This window comes from Prinia subflava, chromosome 2, assembly GCF_021018805.1.
Source record: "Prinia subflava isolate CZ2003 ecotype Zambia chromosome 2, Cam_Psub_1.2, whole genome shotgun sequence".
In the NCBI taxonomy this organism is placed as follows: Eukaryota; Metazoa; Chordata; class Aves; order Passeriformes; family Cisticolidae; genus Prinia; species Prinia subflava.
In genome coordinates, this window is record NC_086248.1 from 5,649,491 (window position 1) to 5,663,016 (window position 13,526).

Genomic DNA, 13,526 nt, shown 5'->3' on the forward strand with positions numbered 1-13,526 from the left:
TACCCTGCTGTTCTCTAGTCCAGGCCTGGATGCCTTCACATCTTCATTAGCATATCAAACTACTGGAAGTTGTCTTGACAGTTGAAGTGTTTTCCATCAAACTGATTAACAATTGCACTCCTTTATTTGCAATATATTGAAAGGATTGTAGGCTGGTGGTCAGCACCAGGCACAGTCACGGTTCCTGGCTCTGACTGATCTACAGCACTCTGTTCATGCCTCATTTAAAACCTAATTTCTGCATCTGCAGAAAGTGAGAATACACATCAATCATCCAGGAATTTAATTAAATATGCCATGATCTTCCCTAAGGAGTAAACACACCCTCACCCATCTCAATTCCATGTGAAGGGACCAAAAGCAGCTTCCTTTTGAGCACAGAAAGAAATCTGTTCCATTACATCTCCAAGATGCCAGCCTGTCACTGCTGCAGCTAAAACACCTGCCCCAAAACTGCTGGCACACGGCAAATCTGTTAACTCACTTCCAGCATATTCCTTATGGAATATGGAGCAAATCTCCCAACATTTTGCACCCAGGGACAGTTTTAGTCTAATTTTGTGGCTATGATGATTATGGCACTGTAGTGAGACAGGCGATGACCTGGATCCAGGGAATGGGAAAGGAGCATGGGTCTGTGTCCAAGTGTCCAAGTGCATCTTGCATTCCCAGTGAAGTAGGACAGTAAGATTCATCTTATGCCGAGGGCATATAAAGACACTGTTCACGCTTTAGAAGCGCTAATGAGTTTTTCTGATCCTCAGATGTTTATTTTACCAAATCACTGCATTTAATACAGCAAAGATTCCTCACAAGTTAAAGACTTGGCAGTCAGATTCTAACATTCTCAGTTCTGTAAACAACTGTGTCAAGTGAGTATTTTTCAACAGCTGATAAGCTGTAGTTACATTTTTAAACTGTGTTTTTTGAACAAAAAAATCTCTTCTCTGAGGCTACCAATGCTGTTTGATGTCCAGCAGTATTTTACTGCTGAAATACTGAGAAATGAGTGTTAGTGGTATTTGTTTTTCAATGAAATTCTAAACATAGTAAATGCACAACTGAGAACAGCAACACTATTTTAAACCCGCCGCTGCAGTTAACTAAAATTGATCCCTCTAACAAGTGCTAAAAATAGAAAGAAGAGAGCACACAATGGCTTTTCATATTGCTCCCTGTAGGCTCCTTAAATCCGGGTGAATTTGACCTTCACGCAAAGCTGTCCCAGAGTGTGGGACAATGAGTGATATTTCACATTCCACTGCTCCAGAACAGGAATTGATTTATTACCCAGCTAGCTCGGGAATTCGTTTACATGTTTCCATTTATAACACTGCTGCATCAAAGGCGGGGGGGGAAAGGAGGTTTTTAGTTTTATTCAGCATTTTAGAAGCAAAGTATCACTTCTGGAAATAATAATATGCAATATTATATGAAGTCTTCCACCTGACTGCCTTTTTCCATGGGCTTTCCTGCTGAAAGGGAACACACCATAGAAATCTCTTGATATATATTTTCCTCTTGTGAAAGATTACATGTGAAAAAGGAGATAATCCAACAAACCTTGTGAATCATGAAACATTTTCCTGCACCCCAAGCACTCCAGCTCTGAGTTCCTTTGGTGCAGTTGCACAAAAGCCCCAATGATAAGCTGTCTGCAATTGGAAGCTGCTCTCAGGGCAAGTGAGCAGCATTCCCAGTACAGCTGGGGAGAAAACAATTCTCTCATCCCACAAGAATTTCAAAAATAACCTGCTAAATTTTCATGAGCTCACCCCCACAATTGTTATTAGATTGGATCTGAAATGTTTTATTTCAGTATGAAGATAATTTAATAGGCTATTTTTTCCTTATGACTTATGAATGTAAATTAAATTAATTGGCAAATTATACTGCTGAGACCTGAAACCTTTCTCATTTTAAAAATTCTAAAACAGGATGCTTTAACAGCTTTGAAAGAAAACTTTTTGTAGACAACTTAATTAAATCAAAAGTAACCCTCTTCTATGTAAAGTTTTGTTTTCATCAGATGAGCATTTTCCAAGGGAAAGCATTGTTTGAAAATCCCAGCTAGCTTCAACTCCTGCCATTAGCTGAAGATGGGAAGACAGAAGAAAGCCTGGATGCATTATCCATTGACATTTATCTTGTTCTTAGGGAGGCTACAATTTATCTCATTGCTCCTGCATATTTTTCAGCAGGAAATGAGCATTCCTAACAGAGCAATCCCACTGGGACTGGGGAACAGTAGCTGTCTCTCAACAATCATGAGAGATTCTCCACTCCAGTGGAGGTGCACTTTTTCTGTGAGAAATCTGCACCTTGGAATGCAGGACTGAGCAGATGTTGTGTACAGCAAAAACTGACACCCACAGCCAAACATTTGTCCAGTCCCCACCTAAACCATCAGCTGTCTCATCTGGGCACAAAACCCAGCACAATAAATGGTATAAGCAAAGCTTGGATCAGCTCTCACAAGCTGCAGATAACACACAATTCTGTGCCTACACGTGGCAAAACTCATTCTGAAGGAAAGGTGACATTTATCAACTGAAATTCAAATTTTAATGCAACTTCCAGCTCTATGCCAACTCCCTCTATAGTTATTATCTACACTGGTGTTTCTTATCTGCTTTTCCTGACATGTTTTCACCCAAGCACCACACGCTTACCTGGTCCAAGCTTAGAAACTGCATAAAGGAGGTCGTAGTTGATGACAGGTGTTGCATCATCTATTGGTTGCCACCCTACAGGTGGGGAGGCTGGAGGCGAGATGAGAAACTGTTTTGCAGGCTGTGGTGGTGCCAAATGAAGCTTGTCTCCATCTGTCTCAGAGGTCTGAATCTTTAAAGCATAACAAAGACACTGTTTAGTACAGAATAGAATCACAGAATGGTTTGGGTTGGAAGGGACCTTTAAAGGTCATCTCCTCCCACCCTCCTGCCGTGCTCAGAGCCCCATCCAGCCTGGCCTTATTTCCAGGGATGGGGCATCCACAGCTCCTCTAGGTAACTTGCACCAGTGTTTCACCACTTTTACTGTAAAAGATTTGTTCCTTACATCCAGCCTGAAACAACCTTCTTTTAGTTTAAAACTATTTTCCCCTTGTTCTATTGCAACAGGCCCTGCTAAAAGGTCCATTCCCATCCTTCTTGTAAGTGCCCTTTAAGTACTGAAAAGCCACAGTGAGATTTCCCTGGAGCCTCCTCTTCTCCAGGCTGAACACCCCCAGTTCTCAGCCTGTCTCCACAGCAGAGGGGCTCCAGCTCTCAGAACATGTTTGTGGCTTGCTCTGGCCTCCCTCCAACAGGTCGATGCCTTTCCTGCCTCTGGACCCCAGTGCTGGGCACAGGAGCCCAGGTGGGATCTCACTGGATCAGTCACGTCCCTCGGCCTGCTGGTCACACTGTGGGTGATGCAGCCCAGGATATTTGGGGTGCCAGGGCACACTGCCGGCTCGTGCCCAGCTTCTCATCCCTCCAGGATGGCTAAATGGAATGACTGCTCCAGTCCTACCCTGCTCATCCCAATTCCTGCCCAGGCAGGGTTTCAGCGTCAGTCTCAGAAGAGAAGGCCTGGAGACGAATTTCATCTCAGCCTTGCAGATGGTGCCTCTGCAGTGAATGCGCAGAGTGGGGCTGTGACATCAGCAAAGCTACAGTGTCTGTGCCTCCTGTGTACGTTCTCTCAGGATAATTGCAAAGCTTTGGTTGCCATAGCTGCTAGTTCTGAGATCTTCGAGGCTGTAGAGGTACTTTCTACAACACCTTTTAAAGGTGTTGTGATCTGGTCTAAATGCCTAAGTGACATTACACAAGTAAATCCTGCACCAAGGCCTTGTAAGTCCCTTCAGAAAGGTTTCTACAGATTTTATTTCTTTAGTTGAAGTGAAGAAGGAATCTATGATGTTCCTTAGTCATTTGCAACCGAGTGTCCCTATTTTATTTCCATCTTAAATTATCTACTTAAATTACTGCTCTTTTCTAGTATGTTAAAGAAGCCTTGACATATGTGAACTGTAGTGCAGCTATACCTGAGCAAGGTTACAACCAGCTTGAGCCCAGAAGCAATAATAAACTCTATTTCCATGACAGCAAACGTGCCAGGGCCCTGGGATGGTACCTTGCTGTACCAGAACAGGATTTGCACAGAGCCAGTCTGAATCTCTCAACTCCATGTTCCCCAGAACTTGTAGGTCTGGAAGTGGTTATTCAGCCTGGCTGAGGCCAGACACTGCTCCAGACACTGCTGCTGCCACATCTTCATTCCCTGAACGCAAGTAAAAGATTTGCTCCTTACATCCAGCCTAAAACAACTTTCTTTTAGTTTAAAATTATTTTCCCCTTGTCCTATTGCAACAGGCCCTGCTAAAAGGTCCATCTCCATCTTTCTTGTAAGTGCCCTTTAAGTACTGAAAAGCCCTTTTAAGACCATGTGTACTGGAGAGCATAGTGCAGGTACCAGAATGCAGAAAATCAGCTTAGATAGGGAGACTAATCACTATTGTCCACATTTTTCTTTTTCTTGTTATCCCAAGTTTTCAATTAGCCTCTTGAATATACAGTTAGAATGAAACCATTCTCAGATCTGCTTAACTGCAGGTTTTGAAACCTTTCTGAAGAAAATTCGGAGCCAGATTTAGGAGATTAGGGCATAGAAAATGAGATTGAGGCAGATTCTTAACACCCAAATCCAGCTGTAAGATCTTCTGAGCTCATCTAACTCATTAAGCACCTTGTTTTTTTCACAGCTGTAGCTTCCCATCTTCCTGTGGTTTTGCTCCTGCCTAGGCTCAAAACAGCTTCTATTCTGACCAGGATAAAGACACTCATAATTTAACATTATGGGTTTGCTTGATACCTCCAAGTGAGCCAGCCTTTATCCTCAGACCTCTGAAGGGCCAATCTGGCACCTTAGAGCACACCTACATTGCCTATAAACACTTGTGGGTATCTCACAAGCCACAGTAACCCCATCAGTTAATTAAACTGCATTCAGAAGAGATGGTGGTTGGGTTCTCAACCTCCCTCAACTTTCTTTATCCTGGCTGGGGCCCAGGCTGCTCTGGGAGATCTCTGTTCTCTCTCTCCCTTGGCCAAGGAGAACTAAACTCCCACCTGACAGTTCCAATAGATGGATATAATCACCTACAGCTCCAGGCTGGGAGTGTTTATTTTCCCCTACCTTCTTCCTTTGACTTGGACTTAATAAATTCCTTTTAGAGAATTCAGTATTTGTAATCCATGTACTCAGTAAAGAAAAGCCAAAAAGGCAGGAGGAAGCCTGACTGTGGCTCAGAGTTGCAGACAAATATGTAATCCAGTCCCACCTTTTTATTCACTTAGATTCTTTACATTAGCACTTTCTTATGGTTAGTTAAGAGAGTTACCCACAGACAACACCCAGTGTTGTAAATCACTCTGATTACCTAATTCTATGTGTTGAATGAGCAACTTTTAGTCCTAAGTGGTCCTTTAAATTCCCTGCAGAATCTCAGGGCAGAAACAGCTCAGTCAACACAAGAAATTTTAAGTAATCTTCTATCAGACAGATTGGGCATGGGAGAAACATCTATTACTTTTATTCAATGTTAGTGCATAGCTTTTATAGAAATATTGTGCAGTAACACAGAATTTGATTGCAGATCTATTTACCTGTGCAAAATACAACTTTAACTTCTTCCCTCTGAACTGTGTTTCATGCAGCTCTATTCTGGCACGAGCAGCTGATTTGGGACTGCTAAAATTTATCCGCACACGCCTGAAGCTTTTGAACAGCTGGAATGTCACGCAGTCATCATAGGCACGGAACAAACCTTCAAATTTCTCCTGAAAAGGAAAAAGAAATAATGCTGAAGATTAACTTTGTGCTCTGTCACATCAGTCTGAGTCAAACAACAATCTAAAACTTGACAACTGTTTAATCAGGAGCAGCCTGTGGCCTTTGGGGACAGGTGTCCATGGACAAACAAAGGCTCTGTGAAAAGAAATTAAGGAAAGTGGTGAACTCTGCAAAAAGCTTAGGGGAAGAGGTCTTTAAACAGAGAACCCAGAAGCTATTGAACTTCTCATAAAAGCTGAGCAAACCTATGACAGTGACATAGGAAATGAAGCTGAAAGGCCACATGACTGAAAACACCAGACAACAGTGGGCTCATCTGCACAGAAGCAACCATTGTGCTGAATTACAGTGGAGGCAGACAAAGGCTGCAACTGAGGCTTCCATCCACATCAGCACTGCAGGCTCAGTTTGTATGGCCTGATATGTTTTTCTGATGTTTTGTCATTTGAATACTTAAGAGAATACACACTTGTTCTTTGAGAGGTCCTGCAGCATCTGGAAACTAATTGGACAACTGAAAACAGTGTCCCAAAGACAAACCTCAGGCTTCGAAATGTTTAGCTGTAGAAACATGCTCAAAAGCTCATGACAAAAATAGGGCTATTTTAACATTGTAAAAGAAAGGTCTGAAGTTTACCACATCTGTGGACTTGAATAGAAATTCAAGCACTTTGACAGCCTTGGAGGCTCAGACTCCATGATTTCTCTGCAAGCTGTGAGCACACAGAGGACTAAGTTCCACACCAACAAATAAACCTAAAGTTCTTAAATCAATTCTGACACTTGCACAGATCTTTTCATTCACACAAGCACTGATTCATAAAATGCCAAGGCTGAAAGGGGGCAGTTATTATTTAGTCCAGCCTTCATGTTTACTCAGATTTCAGACTGCCATCCAGTGAGTCACCCATCAAATCTGAGCATTTTAACCACTGCAATCAAGACTTGAAGTTTTGTAAGATGGAGAATTAGCCAGACCAGAGGCCCTGCTTTTAGAAGTGTTTTGTTCTGAAAGAAAAAACCACTGGTGAGATGATTTGCCACACCATTTCATAGACACCGAGGGCTGTTATGTCAGGGGTTTGTATAATTACAATAATGTAATTGACATTATGTACACTGACAGTAACCTGATGTGGATGCCCCATCCCTGGAAATGTTCAAGGCAAGGTTGGATGGGGCTTTGAGCGACCTGCTCTAGTGGAAGGTGTCCCTGCCCATGGAAGGGAATTGGAATGAAATAATATTTAAGGTTCTTTCAAATTCAAACAATTTCAGAATTCTGTTTTCTTTGCTATCTCTGCAAGTCCTCACATTTTTACATGTTTTAAAATACGACTTCTTTGCTTCTGATCCAACAAAACTATTTCTTTTCCCTTACAGTGGATAACTGGTAGAGACTACAGAAGATAAAAAAGAAAATGCAATTTATATAATCTCATCAATACTTCAGTTCTGTCTACTGAACTAACAAGCAAAACAAAGAATTCAGAACTTCTCAGCAAAATGCATCCTGAAGCACAGTGCAGCTGCATCAGGGAGCACTGACAGCACCATGGGAGTCACTACTGTCAGAGTGAGACATTTGGGAAGGAGTTAACAGGAAAGCAGCCCAGCTCACAATGGTGCATGTGCCCCATCTCCTTTCATTCACTGCCAACTCTGTGGTCTTCTACCCCATAACCAATACTCCATCGCTGGCACCCTTTCAAAGGAACCTCCCCATGGTCTATTAAGCTTTCATGATTCTCATTTCATTCTGCCTTGACCTCACTCACCTCTTCCTCTCACCGCAGGAGATACTTTGGAGGAATGAAAAAGGAAAGAGAAAGAAAAAAGCGAGGCGAGAGCTCTGTGGTTTGGCAGAGGGTGACTAAAGGCATGAAGAAATCCCCACAACAGTGTGAAGTGCTTAGGTTTGTACAAGCAGGTCTAGTCTTACCAGCCAATGTCCAAATTGTCAACATTTCACCCCTCAGTCATGCATTTTATGTGCTTTGCTTATATTTTTGAAAAATTCCATTTTCCTGAGTAGAAGCCTACATCCAGTAGCATTTGTATAAAGGTCAGCCAAAAGCAGCAGTCATCTCAGTCCTGTCCTGATTGGAATTTTGATGCTACAATCTTCACAATGGCCACAGAAAAAGGGCTGGGGGAAAGGACAGAAAGGGACAGTGGCTCAGTGTCTGTGTAAAGTAGGACTCACACAGCATTCAGAAACATAGTCCAAATAAAAAATAAAGTGACTCATTAGAGCTTGTCTTCATGTTGTCTTTATTACCTACTTCAGACCCCTTCAGTACATTTTTAAAATGAAATAAACAAATTTAAATACATATTAGTGGGGGACTTGGCAGTGCTGGGTTAACAGTTAATCCTAAAGGTCTTCAACCTAAACTATTCTGTGATTCTGTGAGAGATATAAAGGTATTTATATATATATATATATGTAGGATGATCAAGATATTATAACAGAAGTCTCAGAAGGCAAAAATTAGCAAAAAGGTGAACATTTCCTAGTAGTAGCTTTCAGTTTCTCTACAAGTCAACAATGAAATCATTCATCATATAAAAAAAGGTTCACCAAGGGTGGAAGGAATCATACACTGACTTGTCTGGACACTGGGAAGTATCTATTCCAACTGACTATTTATTAATAAAGAGATGTTCCCTGTCTGGATGCAGCAGTCAGGGCTGTGCTTGCCCTCCCTGTAACACATCCCAGAGCCCAGATCTTGGTGAGAGACCTAACACAACATCAGGGAGGACAAGATTTCAAACGTGGGTCCAAGAACAGTGAGCACAAGGAATGTGCTGGGCACATTCCCGGACTACACTGAGACTCGCTCTGATTAGGCACTGAAAGGGATAGATGGAGAACTGTAAAAAAGCTGATTAAGTCCTGGATGCCACTGCCACACTGGGAGAACTTTAAAGCACTATGGACTTCATTCTGCTTGCTTTTCAGTTTGATACTGGCACAGCTTTAGGGACCCAGCCTTGATTAATGCTCCTGAAATGCTGTGGGGAGGAGGGAAATCAAGCTCTCTATCTGATATTATTACAGGGCAGCCTATCCACAGTGGGAACACTTCTGCTGCACTGACTGAAACTGCAATTCCCATTTAAAAGATTCATACATCTGGATTTTTCTATGTTTTCAGCTGATAATACTAATGACCTCAGCAGAGGTCATTAATCATCAAGTGAAGTTAATGGCCCTCAGCTGCATTTTGAGCCATCCCCACTCCTCCCAGCTTGATATAAATTCCCAGGAAATGCCTTATGCCTTAATTGCTATTGCTGTGACTTCTAATATCTGCTGAATGCACTTATCTGGATAAAAGTCTTTCAGAGTCATTCCAATCTATAAGAAAATTTATCATATACATTTTAAAGACCTAAGCAAATTCTCTCCCTTTCAAGTTTTGTGGATAAATTATTCAAGACTCATAATCCTCTCAGTTCGGGACTTTTAAAGTGCTTTTAGGATGTGATGCTTTTAAAATGCTTTTAGAAAGTAAGTCTTTGAACTTTCAGAGCACTTTGAAAACTTGTGAAAGAAAAAAATGAAAAGTTAAGCAGCAGCGTTGCTATTCTTAAAAAGTCAAAATGTAGAAAGTCAAGAGTTACGTATTTATTTCTGGGATTTTGGAGTGTCTTCATCCATCCCAAGCATGTCTCAACGAGGCCCAAATAATGCTCTGGAAAATGTGAGCAACCTTCATTCACCAGTGAGAGGGCCCCGTGCCCTCTCTTCATTTTGTCATTCCTTTGTCCAACACTGTGCACCTTTCCCCAGTTCCTTCCTGTCACCTTCTGTCAGCTCCCATCACTCAGTGCCTCTAGCAGTTTCCAAAGTTCTTTTTTTGTTTGTTTCCTAAATTAACAAAATTAGCACAAAGTAGGACCATACTAATTAAAGCTGTTGATTACTCCGGCTTGATGGTTATCATTTAGGACAGCCAATGCCAAGAACAAACAGAGCACCATGCAAGGAAGAAATGAGTGCTGGAGTGACAGACAGGAGCTAAAAGCCGCTGAGGACAAGGGCAAACCTGTGCCCTCCTGGAATAAAAACTATTTCTAGCACTAAATGGGAGCTCATCTGGGACCAAGACCCTGCAAGTCACACGGTAGCAGTGATCAGTGAAATGCAGCCATAGGGAGGTAAACAAGATGGGTATATTTGGAAAAGTATTTCCAGTAAAAGAAGGAGAGCATTAGCAGCATTGTACAGGGCACTACAGCAGCTCATTAAAAATGCAGGGTTTGTTGCCTATATCCTAAGCAGATTAATGGAAATAGATCCAGCTAAAGGTTACAGGGAGGTGCTGGAATGAGTCCAGAGAAGGATAAGGGAGCTGGGGAAGGGTCTGGAGCACAAACCTGATGAGGAGAAGCTGAGGGAGCTGGAAGAGCTCAGAAGGGAGAAAAGGAGGCTCAGGGGGAATATTTTCCCTCCCCACAACTTCCTGACAGGAAGGGACAGCCAGGTGGGGGTCAGGCTCGGCTCCCAGGGCACAAGTGACAGGACAAGAGGACATGGGCTGAAGCTGAGCCAGGGGAGGTTTAGGCTGGACATTAGGAACAATTTCTTCACTAAAAGGGTTGACAGGCATTGGAACAGACTGCCCAGGCAATTGGTGGAATCACCATCCCTGGGAGTGCTCAAAAGGCAGGTGGATGTGGCACTTGGGGACATGGATTAGTGGTCATCACAGCAGTGCTGGGTTAATGGTTGAACTCGATGATCTTAAAGGTCTTTTCCATCTTTAACCATTCCATAATTCTATAAGTTAACAACTTACTAAATAAGAAATGAAAATGCTTGGCTTATTCAGCAAAACAAAACAAAGCCTGAGAGGAGATGGGACAGTCATCAGTAATTTACCAGTACTGTTCAAAGCAAGGACAAATCACACTGCATGGAGTAGATCTAGAAGACCATGTTGGCATAAAACAAGTGGAAACAGTTTGCATAAACAGGTTTTGTCTAGAAGTTAAAGAAGGTTTCAAACATCAGAGTAATGATCCAGAAACAACGTTCCAATTACAGCAGCGGCAGCAAATTATTTTTTTAAGATTGAATTGGTTACTTCATGTGAGGGACTATGACAAAGTATCGACACAATGAGCATTGTAAAACACGACAGCCATAATTAGCAAGTGAATTGGGTTCTGACACAGCAAGTTCCTGTGATTTATTTCCAAACATTTCTTTCATGAATAGCTCCACTGGTATTGTGTTCATTCAGGACAAAAGCCAAGGCCTAATTCAAACCCATGGAAGCTTTTCCACAGACATCAGCGAGCTTTGGATTAGAGCCCTAGAACTCAGAACCCAAATTACATTTCATTATTCAGTGTGTTTACACTCATTATCACCCTTGCTACACATTTGATTTAGGAGATGGCTGTGATTTAAAACTTTAGCCTAATGCTTTTCCTAGAGTTTTGCAAGCAAATAAAGAAAGCATTTTTCCTGTTTTAATTTTTCCTGTTCATTCATGTAAAAGATACTCGAAGGAACTAACCACAATAAGGAAAGGGATATAATTCACAATTATGAAATTAGTTTCTCCTGAATTTAGTTCTGTACTGGATATAAATATCCCTGTAAGACATAAACTTCTGAAAAAAGACAGGATCTGGTAAAACTGCAGAAGCTGTGCACTTGAAGAGTCTTGTAGCAAAAACAGTCTAAGAACAGATTAATTCCCTGTTTATAGCAAAAAGCATGGGCACACCAGTTACTTCTAGAGGGATAAAGAAGTCACTAAGGTGACACACATTTAACAAAAATACTAAAACAGAAGCCTAAAATGAGCTGAAGTGATTTCAGCATTGAGATATGTCAATGCCACATGAAGGGCATTGTCATGACCTAGTCTGGATATTGTGTAGGGCTCCTCTCATCCATGATCAAGGAAGATGGAGCAAGATGGAAGAGCAACAAAAGACTGCAAGGATGATTAGAGAAGTGAACCTGTCACAGGGGATTAAGGTAGATGATATCCACCCCTGGAAGTGTTCAAAGCCAGGCTGGACAGGGACCTGAGCAACCTGGTGTAGTGGAAGGTGTCCCTGCCCATGGCTGGGGCTGGAATGAGATGGTCCCTTCCAGGTCAAACTGTTCTGGGATTCTGGGATCTTACCTTGGGAAAGAGAACCCAAAGTATGAGGTGTTCCCTGCTGCATCTGTGTGTAAGGAAATCAATAAATAATGTGGAGGGAAAGAGATCACCAAAATTAAAATAATCAACAGTGCTGGTATTAAACAAAGACTGCCTGTTAAAAGATTTAGACTTAAATTGAGGCAGTTATTTAGCACTAGACCTGTAACATATCAAAATGCCACTGGCCCAGAAATAGAAAAAAACCTTATTACTTTGATGAAAAGGGTAAGAAGGAAAGACGAGAGAAGAGCACCAAGCATTTCTGTGGTTCTCAAAGACAAAAGGAGAGAAAGACTAGAGGAAAACAAAAATGGATCCTGATTTGTCTAATGAAAGCTTAAAGGAACGGGGTTCACCTGAAGTGCTTTTAACAATAATTTAATGAGCCACACAAAACAAGCAAGCAGCTTGTTTTTACATGTAAAAATTCCTTAAAAGCAAGAACTCCCACAAGTACCCAGTATAAGCAACAGCCTCTTCAATGGTCAAATTCTCTGCTTCTAAAAAGATGTAGCTCATTGGGAAATTCTGGTAATGCACATGAAAAACCACTATTGATTCTCAGTTAAAATTCTAGGAGTGCTGTAAATAGAGGAAATATTTGAAACCAGTGATGATACACAGAAATTTCCTATGGGCTTGTCCTGCTGCCTTTAAGTAATGGCAGGAGAATAAAATACAAATTTACCATTTAGAGATCCCCTTAAGGCAAAGGTCTCCAGGTTGTAGCTTTTTATTTTGCCTTTCAGTGTAGGCAGCTGTAGCTGAGAGTGTGGGATCTTCCTTCTCCTCTTTAAAAGTAGGGGAGGGTGTTATTTGAATAAAATATTCACACAATATTACTGTCTGAATGTTGGTCTGTAGAAAGTTTCTTCTGTTACAAAAGGGAATCCCTCATGCAATCCCACAGCTGGCAACAGCAACGGAAAAATTCATCTTTCCACCTGTCATTCACCAGGGTACATTTTAAAAGGACATTTCTACATGAGACATTTTGAAAGGGGATAAAACCACGGAACACTGGCTATTTTGTCAGGTAATCAGAATCACAAAATACTCTGCAATAACCTCCTGGTTACTGTATTGTCTGAAAATGTGTTCTTCACCTTGGAACTCTAGTGCAAAGCCCTGCTCATTTCTTTGTGAAGTTAGATTAGAGCATTGAGATAGGGCTGGAAAGAGCTACATTAAACATGGCAGTAATTAGCATCTTCCAAAATTAAACAATTCTCTCAGTACATGAACAAACCAACCCAGTCCATTCAGTTTGCTGTTCTATGCTTGGATTTCTCCCGTTTTCAAGAGGTGAAGGTCAGGTAAATTGTGAACCAGAGATGAAATGAAACAGTAGAGCCTAAAGAAACTTTAAGGACCTTCAAGATGGAAGGTGTTACAAAATGCATTCAATCTTGCAGTTTCCAGTAAAATAAAGATTGATTTGCCTGCGCTACTGCAATCCTGATAAAGGGGAGCCTAATATGTTTAAGCTTTACTATGTAAAGAATG

General features: G+C 41.5%; 1 protein-coding gene across 2 annotated transcripts in view; it reads right to left on the reverse strand.

Moving 5' to 3' along the window:
* The window catches only part of RCAN2 (regulator of calcineurin 2), an 81,380-nt gene that overhangs the window by 8,679 nt on the left and 59,175 nt on the right, over positions 1-13,526 (reverse strand). For both annotated transcript variants that reach the window (XM_063423760.1, XM_063423771.1), the window contains 2 exons: positions 5,655-5,828; positions 2,673-2,844 (listed from right to left, as the gene is read on the reverse strand). In XM_063423760.1, coding sequence (XP_063279830.1) covers positions 2,673-2,844; positions 5,655-5,828 — 346 coding nt within the window. The remainder of the gene's footprint in view (positions 1-2,672; positions 2,845-5,654; positions 5,829-13,526) is intronic.